The 16,933-nt window shown below is 40.5% G+C and overlaps 3 protein-coding genes across 8 annotated transcripts in view; 2 read left to right on the top strand and 1 right to left on the bottom strand.

Annotated features, from left to right (window-relative positions):
- LOC145439811 (stAR-related lipid transfer protein 5-like) overlaps positions 1 to 16,933 on the top strand; it is a 304,908-nt gene that overhangs the window by 149,442 nt on the left and 138,533 nt on the right. The window lies entirely within an intron of this gene.
- Positions 1 to 16,933, bottom strand: part of LOC145439803 (lysosomal protective protein-like) — a 199,830-nt gene that overhangs the window by 126,029 nt on the left and 56,868 nt on the right. The gene's annotated exons all lie outside the window — the stretch shown is intronic.
- The window catches only part of LOC145439797 (uncharacterized), a 31,202-nt gene continuing 15,492 nt past the window's right edge, over positions 1,224 to 16,933 (top strand). For 2 of the 5 annotated variants that reach the window (XM_080317428.1, XM_080317425.1), the window contains exons 1-5: positions 1,250 to 2,272; positions 4,933 to 5,089; positions 5,691 to 5,911; positions 9,990 to 10,116; positions 13,221 to 13,287. In XM_080317428.1, coding sequence (XP_080173554.1) covers positions 2,228 to 2,272; positions 4,933 to 5,089; positions 5,691 to 5,911; positions 9,990 to 10,116; positions 13,221 to 13,287 — 617 coding nt within the window. In that variant the 5' untranslated portion in view covers positions 1,250 to 2,227. Of the gene's footprint in view, positions 2,273 to 4,932; positions 5,090 to 5,690; positions 5,912 to 9,989; positions 10,117 to 13,220; positions 13,288 to 16,933 lie in introns of all 5 variants that reach the window. The other 3 variants (XM_080317429.1, XM_080317427.1, XM_080317426.1) reach the window with 3 other exon arrangements.

Raw genomic sequence — 16,933 nt, 5'->3', positions numbered from 1 at the left:
CGACGCCTAATTCAATTTAGTATGTGGTGGCAGCCGTAGACATGCAAATTGCAATTACGAATTCACTCCCGAATTTTCGACAGATTTTATTTAATCTTGAAATTTTCTTCGCGCTCCGCGCAATTCAGCAAGACTTCATTTTTCGATTTTAATGCAGTAGCGCCCTTCTTAATTGGAGCAGGAATGGGAATCCGCAAGAAATAACAATTCATTCGCGGCTCTGAAAAATTTTCGCACTCCGCGCGACAATATCCACTCCCAGCGACTATTCATAACATTGCCACTCGCGATTTCGGTGCGTGCAATAGGCCGTTGTGAAAAGTATAATAGTCCGGAGTTCACCGGGAATGGATACGGACAGTTTACCATATGTATTTTGCGTCCAGATCGTTCATTGCGGCTATGCCCTGGAATGCGGCCTTGGGCCACATAATAAATCGAAATGCGGCCATGATCAGTAAGAAGGTTGCCCACCTCTGTATTAGATGATGTGCTCTTTTTGACATGACGATGAATGTAAGAAGGGTCAGGGGGGCGCGATTCTTTTGACCGTCGCCAAGGGGGCGCGTGTCAAAAAAGCTTCGTCGAGCACATGGTCGCGGAGTCGGTGTTTCGCTAATTTTTACGAAAATTTGTAAACGCTCTCTAGAGTTGGCTCTTTTTCTCTTGAGCTACTCTCTCGTTTCGCCAGACAGCATTGTTGCGTCCCAATGCCAATCTCCATAACAATGAAAAAATCGAGGCTGATTGTGGGAGTTCCAGGACCACGAGCGGAATAAAATTTATATTTCCGTAATCAGTGCAGAGTCAGCTTTCGATAGATACCCGTTTTATCAAATTTGATTCTCGGCAAGCCGGTCAAAAATGAGCTGACATGTAGACAAATGGAAATTGTGACGTGATACAATTTCACTGAGGCGTGAGATTTGCTTGTGTCGACACAATATAGGACACTATGATGACACACATTTCATTTTAAAGCACAAGTATCTCATGGTCGCGGTTCGCCTACCGAAGCGCTCACCAGGTCGGCAGATTTGATTCCGCTAGATGTACGCATTGAGACATATCGGCCATTTGAACTAATGCATTCACTAATGTGATGCAAATTCGAATCACATATGCAACGAAAAGTGACAGGAGGTCGGATACTATGGTAATCCAGTGCGTTGGTACAATGTACAAGTGTACACTCACTTTTTGCAGTCGTTGAAAGACGGAATTTCAGGAGTGACAAACGGCATGTAGGTTATTTAAATTGAACGTAGTGACGTGATAGCGGGATTGTGAAGTAGGAATCACTGGTGAGATTTGGAGAGTACGATCAGATTTGACTATTGAGTCACATTGCAGACTCCATACTCATCTTAAGGATATAATCCAGCAATGGTTGGTGGGCTTACACCTCTCCATCAAGCCAGTGGTCGGCATACTCGAAGCTCGTTTAAATTGGATGTCTTCTGCGGTTTTTCCTGTTTCTTCAATCTTATAGCCACATAAGTAGCGTTATTGTTGGAAATGTTCTTGGCTGCAGTGCATTATCAGTGTGAAAGTTGAGATGTGTGCTGCTGTTTATGTTTTATGGTACAGGTAACAGGTTGCGATGCTACAATGGTATTACTAAAGAGCAAATTTTGTTTATCGTGTGTCACATATTGAGAAAATGACAACATATTTACCGAGACCATCCAAGCGCTACCAATTGAGCATTTCTTATTATTGTCGTTTCACTTCAAGCGCCCTAGGTACACATAAACGTGATGATAGGTATGTGACAGTATGGATGTCGTTCAAGTTATAGAAAATTTACTAGAAGCGTGTCTCGACTACGTGGGCTTCTGGTTTCGATGAGTGTAAAGTTGGTTGAGCGTCAAAGTATAAGGAACTTTATCGGAAGAGGATAGTTGCGTTTCTGTGAGTTGCGTGAGTCATGCCACGAAGATCTGCTGTTATTTGTGTTTCATGCTCCTATACAAGCTAGCACAATGCTAATATGGTGCGTTACCGTTTATGCTGATCACCACATGTACTGCATGGACAGGAACTTTTGAATGTGCATGCGCTAAATGCAATGTGGCCATTACTTGTTTGTTCATTGTGACAAAAATATGTTGTGTAGTGTAGTATGTAGTGTAGTATAATTGCTAACACCATGACATTCGCAACAGGTCTCATATAAGTGCAATATATCTCAGCCCTAAAACACTGTATTCGGAATAACCTGATAATGGTATCATTTTCTAATGATTCGGTCGTCAGATGGTCGCACGTGGTAAGTATAGAACTATTCATTTTCGAATGATTGGTTTCTGTTGCAAGAAGTCTTACGATGTTTTCACGATCATGGCTAGGAAAACATAATATCAATATCCACTGCCTTGCAATGTCCTTGTTTAATGCAGGGGTTCCGTACCTTTTTGTGGTCGCGACCCCACTCTCAATCTGGCGTGCTGATTTTTCAGCACCTTCGCCCAAACCAACTCAAGGTCTATGTGGGAAGCTGGTGACTATGTTCGTAGTAATAGCAATTATGCAATTATGAACTCGTCAACCTCTGCCTATCAAGACTACAGCAAGATATATAGGTATTTTAGTACGAGTTCTGTCTGTCTCAGTGGTTCTCAAACTGGAGTCCGCGGTCCTGTTGGGTTCCACATGTTTTTAGGACCGCAAAGCAAGTTCCCAAAATTCGCAAAAACTCATTTTTGGAATATAAAATATGAAAGCAAAATTGTATCGGTAATTAACATAAAGTAGATTGTTTTGGTGCGGAGCTATTCAATTTAAAATATTATTAGCGCTTGACACGCTTCAGTGTCATTACATATCCCTATTGAATTGTTAGTATACGCATTGCGAAAAAGGAGGACCTTTGGGCGTCCTCGAACACTCGGAGGACATTTTAGATTTCTTGGAAAAGGAGGACATGGCGATTGGCTCTTGATGTAGTGCGCTCGAAGTTGATGGCATGGCGCTCTCTGAGGGTGCCGGCCTATACGACAATATCCCTCGTAACAATGTAGAATTCAATCTAAGAAGTGTTTGGCATCAAGTGTAAAAGTTATTTGGGTTGACTCATTATCAGCAACGCAACGCAACACAAGCACACTGCTGCATACCGGCTCTCGCGAGTCGCGACGCGACAAAACCATGCACATTCCACACCGCGTCGCCAGACTACGCATTACGCAACAAAGCGTCGGCAAGTTGCGGGCTCAGTCGCAATAGAAAATAAGTACGCGTTCCTATTTCGACGGTGCTGTTGCAATCTTTTCTAGTCGTTCAATTTCCTAATTTAACATTCTCGTGTACCAGATGCGTAATCTGGGTTGCACGGTGAAGGCTGTGAGGGATTGACGCTGCGCGCTGTATGGTTATGGTATCAGCAAGCCCCGAAAAAGAATGGTTCAACCTCAAGTTAATAACTTTAAGTTGGAAAAACGAAATGAAGATATATTTGATAATTAGATTACTGTATGTTCACAATACAAGATGAATAACAGAGAACATGACCGCTAGCCCGCCAATGCCACTGATATGCTTGACATTACGAAAGTACCGGTAGGCCATAGTAGGCCTAAAGATATCTGATTGATGGACTTTGTCAGGGCGTTTCAACGATTAGACACCTTCTTGTATATATTCTTTGTATCTTAGGTACTGTATATTGTGCATCTGCGTCTTGAGTTGAAATAATAAACTGAGTTTTCGAATTTGAGAATATCTTAGTGGCATTATGGTGTATTCCTTATCAAAATTCGGAGCATCAGCAAAATGCTGTCACTATGTCACTGTCAGTACACATAGAAAACACATATCTGTAGGAAGTATCTTAATGTGTTCTTCAATAGTAATAACTAGGGCGGTTTTTTTTGACATGTCAAAATTTGTCAAAATTGTAGCGTTAGGTCAAAATTTGTCAAAAATTTTCATAAAATTAAAACAAATTTGACGTATGCATTTTGTTTGTATCGTAGATTTAGCACTGTTGGTGAACTTATAATTTGATATTTTACCGCTTTTAGCCCATTTTATAGGCCTACCGTTGTAAAACGGCTAATCGTCTGCTCATTGTGAATCATAAACGGTAAAAAACAAAACAACTAATTGGTAGACATGGTGTTATGGTCAACGTACCGCAATATTCTAACTGAAGAAAGACTTCTTGTGCATTGCATCATTCTTATATTAAGAAGCACACGATGAAAAATTGTGATGTAGACAACATTGTCAGAATGAAGCAACACGGTGTGTCACCAGCACCAGCAGTGTACGCACAACTTGAATGTTGTCGGCCAACAACTGCTGCTGTTGAACGTCCTTGACAAGCTTCTTAGTAAGAACGTGCACTTTCTACCCAAGAATGTAAGAAAGCATCTCTCGTTGTACTACAAAATATTTTAATTATTTTTACCATAATACATATTGTAACCACTGGAATTCTTCATAGGGCCAGATTTCGTTAAAATATTGTTTTTTTCATGTAAAAACATGCCTGTTTCTAAGCCAAAAACGTTTTTTTCATGCCAAACTACTTCGTTAGGACAGTCAGTTCAAACCAGAAATGAAGATCAATGGTGTAATTTTAACATTATGTGGGAAAACACCTAATTTGCATACGTTAGGTCAAAAGTTGGTCAAAACTCAGTTTTTTAGGTAAAAAAAAGTCAAAATTTTGATTTTTTAGGTCAAAATTTTCTTTTTTTAGGTAAAAAAAACGCCCTAGTAATAACCAAGAAGCTATACTGTTACGAAATCATTACAGAACAGCTACGCTACGACTCGGTGTCCCGGTGTGCAGCAGAACGCAACTACCGCGATCGTGAGCGCGACATGATAGGCGAATTACCTGTGTTAGTCGTGTCGCAAAGCCAGTGTGCAGCAGCCTTAGGAGTTGATGGAGTAAAATTGTTGTTGTATTTGCTACGCCAGGTAAATCTTCGCACCAAGACACGCGATCCTCTACGTGTGGAAGTGGTCGAAGTGAATTGCGAGACGCGAGAAATCAAACCTGGTGATGAACTGGTCATCGGGAAAGTAACTACGGAACATTACGCTATAAGCAAGATAGTCGACCACAAAATGGAAGGTAATGTGTCGCTTGTCCAAGCACTCCTGGAGTATAAATGCCAAGACGTTTATGAGAGCGGATGAGCGGATAAGAATTACCTGCATTTTCCATAGAGTTGTAAATGATGGCGTCAAATCGGATATTCTGTGATGTCTGAAACAACATAAGAATATTTCCGTAAAACAGTGTATCTATACCACGTTTAGCAGATGCTTTTAATCGAAGTAGTTATTAGAATTAGTCCAGAATTCCGATTTATTAATATTACAGCATACTGATTTTTGTGCATATTAAGCTATTTTTGACGGTTGTTCTTCAGCACCGAAAAACCAAACGGTAAATTGTTCCGAACATATATCAAGCAGCTGCATTTACTCAGTACTTGCAACATTTTGACGTACGTGAACTCCAAAGTAGATCGCATGAACTCTGTATTACGACTCGAGGCGGAAAAATTCGTTCTAAATTTCTAGATCAATTAAAAAATTGTTGTCTCATTTCTTTAATTAATGGACAAGCGTCCAACTTCTTCCGTCTCCCAATTGAGATATAGAATTGTATTATATATGAAAGTCACTGGCCTGCAGGGTTCGTGAGACATAATATTTCGTCTCTGCAGCTTGGTCTGGTGTATCGACTAACGACGAGTCGATTCTGTCTGCGGATCTTCCCATCTACTATCAGTTATGTGCGAAATACGGTCAGGATCACGCCTTCCGCGCCGTCGGGGAGATCATCGACGCGCTGCCGACCGTCTGCAAGTTCATTTTCGCGGCAGACAGATTTTCAGTGCCGGAATACGAAGTGAAGTCGAAGGAGCGCCTGGAAATTATCGAAATTGTGAGCGTTCGTTTTTCAAAACCAGCTGATTCGCGATCCGACCGGATACACCCGGAAGATGTTCCTTGATATTGAATTGAAGCGTAATCCGTTTTTTCAAGCGTGTGGATTTTCCCTCAAGCATGCTATTCCGAAGTTATGACATCTCACTTTCTACTTGATCGGTAAACGCATACTATACAAGTATACATGCATACAATGATGCCCGGTACGCTATATGTCAGGGGCGGGTAACTTCTCGGCTCGGCGGCCGGATATGGGAAAATGAAGTACTTGGCGGGCCAGATTACATAATATACAATAATCGTGTATTTATCCACCTATACAAGAATTAAATCATATTTAATGTAAACTTTAGTTTAAAGCATATAAAGACCAAAAACAGTATTTAATGAATTTATTACCAGTAGCTGTTGAAGTCAATCAGACATCTGTGATCGGTCAAAATTGTCAACAAGTTCTTTGAACTCTGGCTGCATGTCGTATGTAGAAACCCTTAGTAAAGACTGCATGTGAACATCAGTTATATTGGAACGCAGCTTTGCCTCGTTAATGATGATGAACGAAAATATATATAGACTCGAACAGAGAAGTGGCGAGGTAGCGTAGTGGTGTGATACATGGCTACAACACCATGGGTTGTTGTGGGTGCGAGTCCGACCGAGGTCGACTCCAGAATTCCTATCCATGTGTCGAAGGTTTATCTAGGCTCCTCCTCGCCATGAGATCCGCGTAAGCGGTTGTCTTGTAAAAAGCCTAGAAGTGGGCCGTGCGACAAGTCGGTAAATACGGAATCAAAAATAAAGAATATTGGTCTGGTGCAAAATGACCGATGCAGTCGAAACAACATGAATAGCCAAAAGAACACCCGAACGGAGCAAGTAGTTTCATGTCCATGTCCATCTTTCTCAGGTTGACAAACTTGGATTCATTCTGTGACGCATAAAATTTGTTAATACTTTCAGAATAGAATTTCACTTACAGGGTAAAAACTCTCTGCAGGCCGGTCAAAATCCCTTCGCGAGCCGTATGTTGCCAGTCCCTGCTATATATCAATCTGGCATAGTCTAGGCCCCTAAGCAGTGGCGGCTCGTGACAATATCGGGTGGTGGGGCAAGGGCTGCAAGGGACTTTTTATTAAGATGACGTATCAATGGCGTTTTCCAACGTGAACAAGTAACTTAATGATGGTACGGTAACATGAATTTCCCGGCAACAGTGATTTTAACGTATGTGCCACGAGAGGTCCGCCGGTGAGCTGTGACTTGAAGTGTGGTAACTGCGTAAACGGCGTACGGAACAAAGATTCAACACGGTTCATGTTCGCACTAGACCTGACTAATTATAAACATCTGCAGAAATGGAAATGACTATAACTCGAGAGATAGCGTAAGCCTAATTGGAAAGGTCAACGAGTTCGGACAGATTCGCAATTGTTATCTCATAGATTGGGCCTGTCATATTGAATCCAAAACATCTTTCTGAAGAACTAAGAATAGCAGCCTCGGAAATTCGGCCTCGGTACAGCATAGGAGGTTTTGGCCTTGAAACTGGAGACTGTAACACGACACACACGGCTTTATTACTGTCTAATAGACAGTGTCTATAGGTCTGCTGCGAAATCGCCTTTGGAAAATATATTACCCAATAAATACGTGGATGTAAGCCTCAAACTTAGTACATTGCTGCATTACATCATCGAGAAGTGGCCTCATGGCCCTTTTCGGTATGGTACACTGTCAAAGTTAATGCGAACAGACCAACACCGAATTTTGCGTAAAATTTACTGAGGAATAGGCTGATCAAGTCATCAGCTGTTAGCCGCCATCGAAAACGAAATAGCTATCGCGCTTGACAGGAGGTTGTAAGCAAATGGCTTGAAGGCCACAATTTCACGGTGAAATTGACATTGGAGAATATAATATCAAAGTAAATATTTGAATGCAAACTGAGAATGATATCATCATCTCAGTTAACGTTATCGCGGATGCACGGGCTTTTGCGTGAAATCCGCAATGCCTTGTAGGCTAAAGTGTCAGATCGGAGCACATCTCTAACATACTCGGCCTTGAAAATGAAATTACTGCCCTAATCATTGAGTGTCAACCTTGAGACTTGGCACAGCGCTCGATACTAAAATCAAGACATACCGTGTAAAAGCTTATGACGGATCTAGGTAAGGAGCATCGTTAAGATCAATAGAGACCTATACCGGCTTTGCGTATAATCTGTTAGCGATAAATGACGAGTCACTCGAATTAGGGAACGAAATTACCACTAACAAAGTTCAGTGACAAACTTAAAACTTGGTACAGCGTTCGATACTAACATTAGGACTTACCGTGCCAAATGTCATAACCGATCTCAGTATTGAACATCGTCAAAATCAATGGATACCAATACCGGCTTTTGAGTAAAATATGTTTGCGATACATGACGGATCAGCACACGCTCAACTTCGGAAACGGAATTACTACCCTAAACTTTAAGTAGAAACCCTGAAACTTGGGGCAGTGTTAAATACCACCATCACGACATGACATACCAAGTTTCAAGAGTTTTCATGGTGTGAAACACCATCAAAATCGACCTATACCAGCAAAGGTCGACTAAACGCATATGATATGACGGTAACTGAGTTCAGCTATAGATACGATTGTTGCATCACACCTTAGGGGCACAGAGCTATTGTGCACCGGTTGCTCGGTAATTTCATGAATAGGAGAGAGTAAATCACCGTTTCTTTATTGTGCGCGGCTTTGAGAGAATAGACAGTGAAAGCTTGTTATGAGCGTTACCGGGGCATGCCCCGGCTAGGCATTCGCAAAGCGAAAACACAGAAGAGAATTCGATTTTCGCAGAGACTTCGCTATATATGGACAATTGGGCATTTACAAGCGAAAGGACAAGAAGAATACCATTTTCGCTGTGATTTCGGTATATATAGATTGGTGTGCGTCTATCAATGGTAAAGAATTGTTATTGAACAGAATTTTAGGTGGGGCAATGCCCCAGTTGCCTTATTGGACGAGCCGCCACTGCCCCTAAGCGTTTGTTATTCATAACCCACCCACTTTTTGCTAAACACAAAGGACGGGCGTATAGATTTTTTGCTACTGAATTTCAATTTGGACATGATATTAATAATGTCAAAAATATAAATTTCAATATCCACACAAATATCGGGACAAGATTTCGATTTTGAAATACCAAATATGCTTATCTCTGCAATTTACTAGCGTTTTCGTCCACCTCATTCTTATATATCGTAGCTAGAAACAATGTCGTTCTGAAATTTTCGACTGATTGGCTTTGTCCAGGACTCTTTAACCCAGGGTTGTAACCAAGTCACATGGCTCCGAGTCACAACTCAATCTAACTTTTATAGTTTTGACTCAAGTCAAGTCGAGTCATTTTCAATTCACCACCGAGTCAAGTTCGAGTCCAAGTCATCGAGCAGAGGTGCGAGTCCGAGTCATGGTGTTCTGACTCGAGTCCGAGTCCAAGTCGTTGCGTTGACTGCTCAGTTTCCAGTTAAGGTCTTGTTAAACCCACTTTTATAACTCTGTTTGGTGATATCGAATGGTTGGCATTTATATTAAACTAATTTTCCTCACATTTAGAAGTTTCTGGTCACATTTTCAAGTACCAGTACCAATAGACGATATCCTAATAAGAAGATTACCTTACTATTCGTCGATATTGCAATGAAATGTCGGTCTTTGCCGTCTAAATCTCCAGTCATATGACTTGGCTCCAGTCATGCGCAATAACCCGAGTCCAAGTCGACTCAATGCACAGGGTTAGTCGAGTCGAGTCGAGTCATTTCCGTATTTTGAGAAAATGATTCGAGTCAAGTCGAGTCATCAGAAAATCGTGACTCGAGTCGAACTCGAGTCAAGTCATTACAACCCTGCTGTAACCTTATATCCTATGTATACGCTATAGCGTATCACTATCGCGTTTCCAATTTCAAAACGAATCAGTACCGTCATTTAGACTCTAGAATTTCTCCAGGCGTATGTTTACTAAAATTCGAAACTGTCGAGCTTAATGTCAACTTTTGCATTTTTGACAGATTCGAGATTCAGCTACCGGGTCAAGAATGTTAGTTGTGCAATCCATGAAAACGGGAGCGGAGATTCGCTTGCCTGAAGATACGAGAGTTACGTTCTATCAACTTCCTAACGCACCGTGCTACAAATGTAAGGATTGATAGCAACTAAAAAACACAGGGATGAGTCACTCGATTAATTTTGACGTGGTAAAAGTAGAGTCACTTTCTTTAAAACGGTAACCGATAGCCATGGTCTACACTACCCTAGACACTAGGGATGGTGTGAACCTATGAAAGGTTCAGGTTCGTGTGAACGCGAACCTTTTTGAAAGGTTCTGTGTGAACACGAACGTGAACCTCATGACGTCACGTGACGTCATATTGCTAATTCCAACCCTATCCTTCAATGAAATGCTAACCTACAATAATGTACAGATTGTACATGATACCTAGCGACGATTCGGGCGACATAATGTTTCAATGCTGAAGTACCCTATACTGACGCTTTAAACGTCGCCAAATGTATCATCTGGGGAAATCAATTGATATAATATTCTCGTAAAATCAATATCTTCCGCCACCTTGCCAACAATTTCGATGAGGACTTACCAGGGAATATAATGACAGGAAAGGAAGTAGTTTATTTTTGTCCTTGATGTTTTTTGCCGCATATACACCGAATCATGACATAAATACACACTTTCTGCGCATATGCCCACCATGAGTACATGATGTGCATATGCCGCCAGGCAAGGAAGATGCAGATATAGCCTTGTAGCAGTGTTGGGATGACTCGAGTCATGACTTGACTTAAGTCAAACTCGAATCACCTTTTCATATGAGACCGGAAAATGTATTCGACATCATATATTGATATTGAGCAGAGTGTGAAACGGGTATCTATGCTTGCTACTGATATTACCCCATTAACAAGTCATTCAGTCAATCGCACCGATTTGATTTTAATGATACAGTAAACACGAAGTGAAGATTGACCCCGTAAGCCTGCTGGTTTTTTTTTTACATCAGAAAACGATATCAATCTCATTGATTGGTTGAATAAGCATCATTCTCTGACTACATAGCTTATTTCGCGCGTGATGTTTTGTGATTGCGGGTCAAGCTCGCAGCATAGAGTCATTAAATATTTACAAACGGAAAGCTGGATCTTTCGAGCAAACTTTTGCAACAAAGCAAGCAAAACTTTTGAGATTGTCACGGTGCATGCTCGTTTAGTGTCGATTTTTTTTATGCTGCCAGCGCCATGAATAGATTGGCCTGCCGTTAACATGCAATAAATTTAAACCAGCAATGTTGTAATGAAGTGAAAATTGTAACATATGAAAAAGGTTCACAGTGCAGAACCTACCAAGGTTCTGTTGTGAACGCGAACCTCTAAATTTCCGAGGTTCACACACAGAACGCGAACGTGAACCTCACGTTCACACCATCCCTACTAGACACGCTTATGCCGTATCATATAACTGCTCTATGTTATTCGAATAAGTTTAGGGTTACCATATTTTGGAAATCTGGAAAGAGGACACTTTTTTAGAATTTTCAGACTTGCAAAACCAGAGCAAATCTTAAAAAAATGCTAAATTTTTCGCACTTCGTGTTCGGTTGACTAAAAAAAGGTCAACTTTCCCACTCAGTGCCCAAAATATACTTTTCTTTCAAATTATCAGGTAGTTAATTAAAAAAAAGGTCAACTTTTCGGCTCAGCTCCCGAAATACCCGCCGGAGCGTACTTCGGTGCTGATTTACGGCATCTCAGTCGAATTTGGCCGTAAATGTGACCTACATTCTCAAAAGAGAGGACAAAGTCTTTAAAAAGAGGACAAGTCCTCTTAAAAGAAGACGTATGGTAACCCTAAATAAGATGCTCGTAAATATACCGGGGTCCCTTGTCCGGAGCTATATCATATGGTGTCACAAAACAAATAATGATTCTAAATAGTTAATAAACCAGTCGCATAGTATAATGACCCTGTTATTTTTAATGTGATGCTACGTAAATCTTCTGGAGTCACTTGTGTAACGCCACCAGTATAAGTGACACTGTTTGGATGACTCGAGTCACTTGACTTGACTTGGCGTTTCAGAAATGCAGATTGACTCGTGACTCGGAGCATAATTTACGAGTCAATTGCAAGTCATCAAGTAATCGGTGTCGATAAAAATCGCTGTATGCTTTACAAGTGTTCGGGTTGTTCTCGATACGCTGACGTGACGTGTGAGAGCGACAAATCTCATTCATTCAACGATTTTGTGTTTTACTGAACCTCCATTGTTCTATCACAAATACATTGAACGCGTAGAACGTACGTTGTCGCAGTAGTAAAGTAATACAATAACAAGGTATCTATCTCTGTTCTATAGACTGGTCCTTGGTGCTAGGTGATCAGATCACCTTAGCCAAATCTCTTCTATGATCTAAATCGAATCGAATATAGTTTACAAGTTCATAGTACTACAGTCAAGCATTGTCGCTGGCCTTAATTGTGTACCATGGCTAGTTGGGTAATATATCATATCAATTCGTCTCCCGTATCTGAGGTTTCGTGTTCTATGCTCTATTTTGGCGGGTAATTATAAAAACTGAGGGTATACAGCACTTACGTAGTTTAGTAGTGCTACGAATTCGTGAGCTATACAGCGCCTCTTTGCATGTACATTTAACTCTATAATGATCCCTCGATTTAAAATAATTGTTGACTCAATCTGGATTTCGAACAGCTAGCAAAATGCAGTGACTTAGTCATGCCTCGTACTTCGAAAGACAACTTGACTTGAATTGTGACTTGACTCGTAACTTTACTTGACTTGACTGGACCTGACTCGAGTCGCATCCAAAAATCGAGTGACTTGACTTGACTCGAGTAACTTTCAAATATCGATTGACTTGACTTGACTCGAGTCAAAACGTGCAATGACTCGAGATGACTTGTGACTCGAAGGTAGTGATTTGATCCCAACACTGTAAGTGATGTCATATGATGGTGTCTGTGTTACTCATGTCAATGTAATTCATTTCTAGCCTGTGGTGCTTTGATTCCAATGTTTTCAACGCTATTTTACGTAAAGATGACTTGCGTTCCATATTGGTGCACAGACTTCTCTAATTCGTTTTATACTGACCGATCTTATTAACATTTCCGTTCGACGATAGGAATGTAATGACAAATTTGTTGCTCTATTCACTGCCAACGAATTTGCTCTGCAATTGAATCAAGGTAAACATATTTTAAGGTGGAAGAAATGGAATATCTGGGATGGATCTCCTGACGTTATTAACACCCGATCAAAATGCTTTTCGGTATGGCATCTGATTTAGAGTAGTTATTGTTTTTGGTAGTTTGTGTCTACGATCCCCTACATTGCAATATATGCATCACATCCTAGACTAGAGAATAAAGTACCCAGTGCGCTGACTGCTTATCGTCCGTCGCCGCACTCTAACATGCAATGTCGTGAATGGCTCAATATGTAGTCCAACAGACCCATGGTACCGTACTGACGGCGTTGGGCGCAAAGATTCAAACAGACATGGGGTAATCGCGATTAGTAATCGTAATCGATTACGACGATTACAGCATTTTCAAGTAATCGTAATCGCAATCGATTACATTCGAAAAAATTCCGAAGTAATCGTAATCGTAATCGACTACTTCCCATATCTAATCGATTTCTTGGTGAACGAACGATTACTTTTTATTTGTACAAGGACTATGACATAAACTGAACATTTGTGAACAAGGAAGAGATATTATACAGGTTCGTGATAGCACACTCGTTTGATTTCTAAATGCTATTGCTCATTATTACGTCAGAAGTAGCCTATTAGCTTTGCTCGTCATTGCGTAAGAAGTATCCACAGTTAATAGGTATTCGATGTACGTAGCCCACATTAGTGTGATTGTAAGAACACCCGCCGTGCTGTATATCAGGTTATCAACACGTTCCACACGCCACTCCCTCGCAGCAGGATAATTAATCTCCATTCTGCCTAATTTAAAATAGTATCTCATGTATTGATGTTTGGCTATGCTTCGTTAAACGCAGTTTGACCGTTGCTACTTGGCGAGCAGAAGGCCTATGTAATACGTACGTAAACCGGAAAAAGATTTGAAATTTTGTACTCGCCAAATAAAACATTTGGGTTTCCACAACAAAGCAGTAAAAATCAACAGCTGGTGATATATATGATAACCGAGCCGTCTTTGCCGTTTCTCGTAACGGCAGCTTGCAGTAGCCTACATTATCTGTATGAAGTTGAAGGCAAAATTTTATTTTCGTTTCATCGGTCCCCGGCTTCATCTTATTCTCATATGACTCTACTTGAAACGGGCGTCAATCGGTATTTCACAATTCTTTACTCAACATTGGGATTTGCCGCCATGGCCATGGGCTTCTATAGCATGTTAGCGTGGGTTGTAGCTAGAATCTGGACCTAAACAGCAATTCGTCCCCCAGTCCAAACGTTAGTCTTTGGCCCCATAGATTGTTATTTTCAAGTTGAAGACTGAATTTCGTCAATATTATTGGTAATTGCATTATATTACTATTGATTTTTAATCCTCTTTCAGCCCCGATGGTCAGATTTACCTGTCGAGCCGGGAGCACGTAATTCATAATTATAACGTCCGGTATCTTGTTATTATTACTTTAGTTTATGTTGTTAATTTGCGACCTCCGGTCTGTTATATAATCAAAAGATTTTGAAGTGGCGCAAAAACTATGGTGAGACGCACACACAAATTGTCATGTTTTAATACTCTTTGGATGCCCCGGCTGGCATTTGCATTATGGGCTCAGATTGGAAGGACTGGACTATTAGTCACGTCCACCCAGGATGGCTATTGACAATGGACACATACCCAAAGTTTCGGCCGAGGTCTTTCTTTAGTAGCACACTTCGTGAAGTCGCATGTTGGTCGAACTGCGTATGTATTTTGGTGTGTCTTGGCACGGTATTGACTGGTACCTAAATGCCTATTACTATAATTAGGGTTGCATTTAAAACAAAAATAAATTTAAAACAGACATGTTTAAAACAAGGCCCTTGTTTAAAAAATGTTTTTTTTTAAACCACGACGTCATGAATATAGAATTGTGACGTCCTAGTGGATTGAGAGTGGCAATTGAAAATGTAGGGTAAATATAGCTCCTTTGAAGAAATATCTTGACTATAACTGTAGAACAGACTATTTTGAGGGTTCCAACCATCCTATATCGATGTCCGTCGGCCAAATCGGATGGTAATTGTCCGTAGGCTCATACAACATGTTTTTTGGAAAGTGTTCACACAATTATGGCATAATGTTACAACTTAAAATACACAGTTTAGTTTTTTTAACGCCTTTGTTTTTAAAACACCCTTTAAAACATCTTTTAAACAAAGTGTTTTAAACAACCATTTGTTTTAAATGCAACCCTACTTTAAATTATGTATGCTTTTTTGTAGGGGGAGACGTATGCATTTCAAAATCAAGCTATCCAGAGAGAATTTTCAAGTTAATTAAATCTCTCGAAAAGTCTTTATAATTTATGTTGGTTGACGAAATACTTTTGAGTCCCCTTCGATCTCGCTCCCCACCCTATTGGGAAATTTTTGGGGCGGCGGTTTTGTGCCTGGCAAGAATGCAAATCGTTGGGTGCGACAAATCGACCTCTATGAAAATGGGCAATCGGTACATTATGACGTAACAGGCAAATGACGCATCTTTTATTAAAGCAAATTTGTTATCTCATTAGGCCTTTTTAGCGCAATCCATATATTGTCTTCCGACATAACTTCTAAGATGCAAAATAAATGTAATCGTGAGTAATCGTGATTACTTTTCCAATGTAATCGTAATCGTAATCGACTACTTCCTGATTTTGCTGTAATCGTAATCGTAATCGTAATCGCGTCATTCGGAAGTAATCGTAATCGCAATCGATTACATTCATGAAGTAATCACCCCATGTCTGGATTCAAATACTCGAATCCGAATCTAGTTTAAATTTTCACGACTCGATTCGAGTAAAGAGGATTCGATGCTCTCATAAACTGGAATTTTTCGCTCGTTTCCCGAATATAGTTATTTTATCGAAGATATATATCTAATCGATATTTTCTTTCGGTCTCGGTAGTATAGAGACCTAGGTTACCATATGATATATGTCAAAACATGTAGTACAGAGAAGTCAAACTCGATTCAGGCCACAGTCCGGACGGATTCCATTCGATCACTCTGCCCCTTCTACATATACGATTCACAACACAGTCGAGCTGGTCAGTAACAATTACTGCGTGTTCGGATTTCCGTACTCATGTAGCTTTTGCCTACTTGCAGTTAACTTATCAAACAGAATATGTTCTTAAACTTCTTCCACTTCTACTTAACAGTTTTTATGCTAAGATACTTACTTCCCACAAATTGAATAAGGCAAGTAGAAGTGATTGAGTGGTGTGATTGCGCTACGTTCATGATTGAAATTGTCATATCGACCCGGCGAAATAGCCCTTCTATCGCGGTAACTGAATATATATCAAGTACTGCCCAAGTCTTAATGTTTGTGTCATTTTGCGTCAGTCGCGAAGATGCACCCTGTCATGTAGAAAGTATTAGATATATTCAATTATCTGCGGCCTATCGATCGAATCTTACTTTTGCAACAATGTATTCGAGTACTTTGGAACCCTGTCATTTTCTTCTACTCGAATTGGTTTTGACATGTGTTGGAATTCATGGTTAATACTATAATCGTAAGGGTTCTCACGAAATAACTTCCGGAGGGCTTCCGGGCAACTACTTTCTTGAAACATCTTGTTATTTGGGGGCCCGAGGTAACGATTGTTGCACGTACGAAATCCTCTGCTGGTTGAATTTATACCGAAAGGACATGACATTTCAGTCTTCAGCGCCTGCCATTTCGGCGTCTGGCTCGGGTTTATCAATATCGAAATGTCATCCAAC

The sequence above is a fragment of the Botryllus schlosseri genome, chromosome 5 (assembly GCF_051294905.1).
Source record: "Botryllus schlosseri isolate E-star chromosome 5, Bs_hap1, whole genome shotgun sequence".
Taxonomy (NCBI): domain Eukaryota; kingdom Metazoa; phylum Chordata; class Ascidiacea; order Stolidobranchia; family Styelidae; genus Botryllus; species Botryllus schlosseri.
The sequence above is the reverse complement of the archived record's forward strand: the minus strand, read 5'-3'. Positions and strand labels throughout refer to the sequence as shown.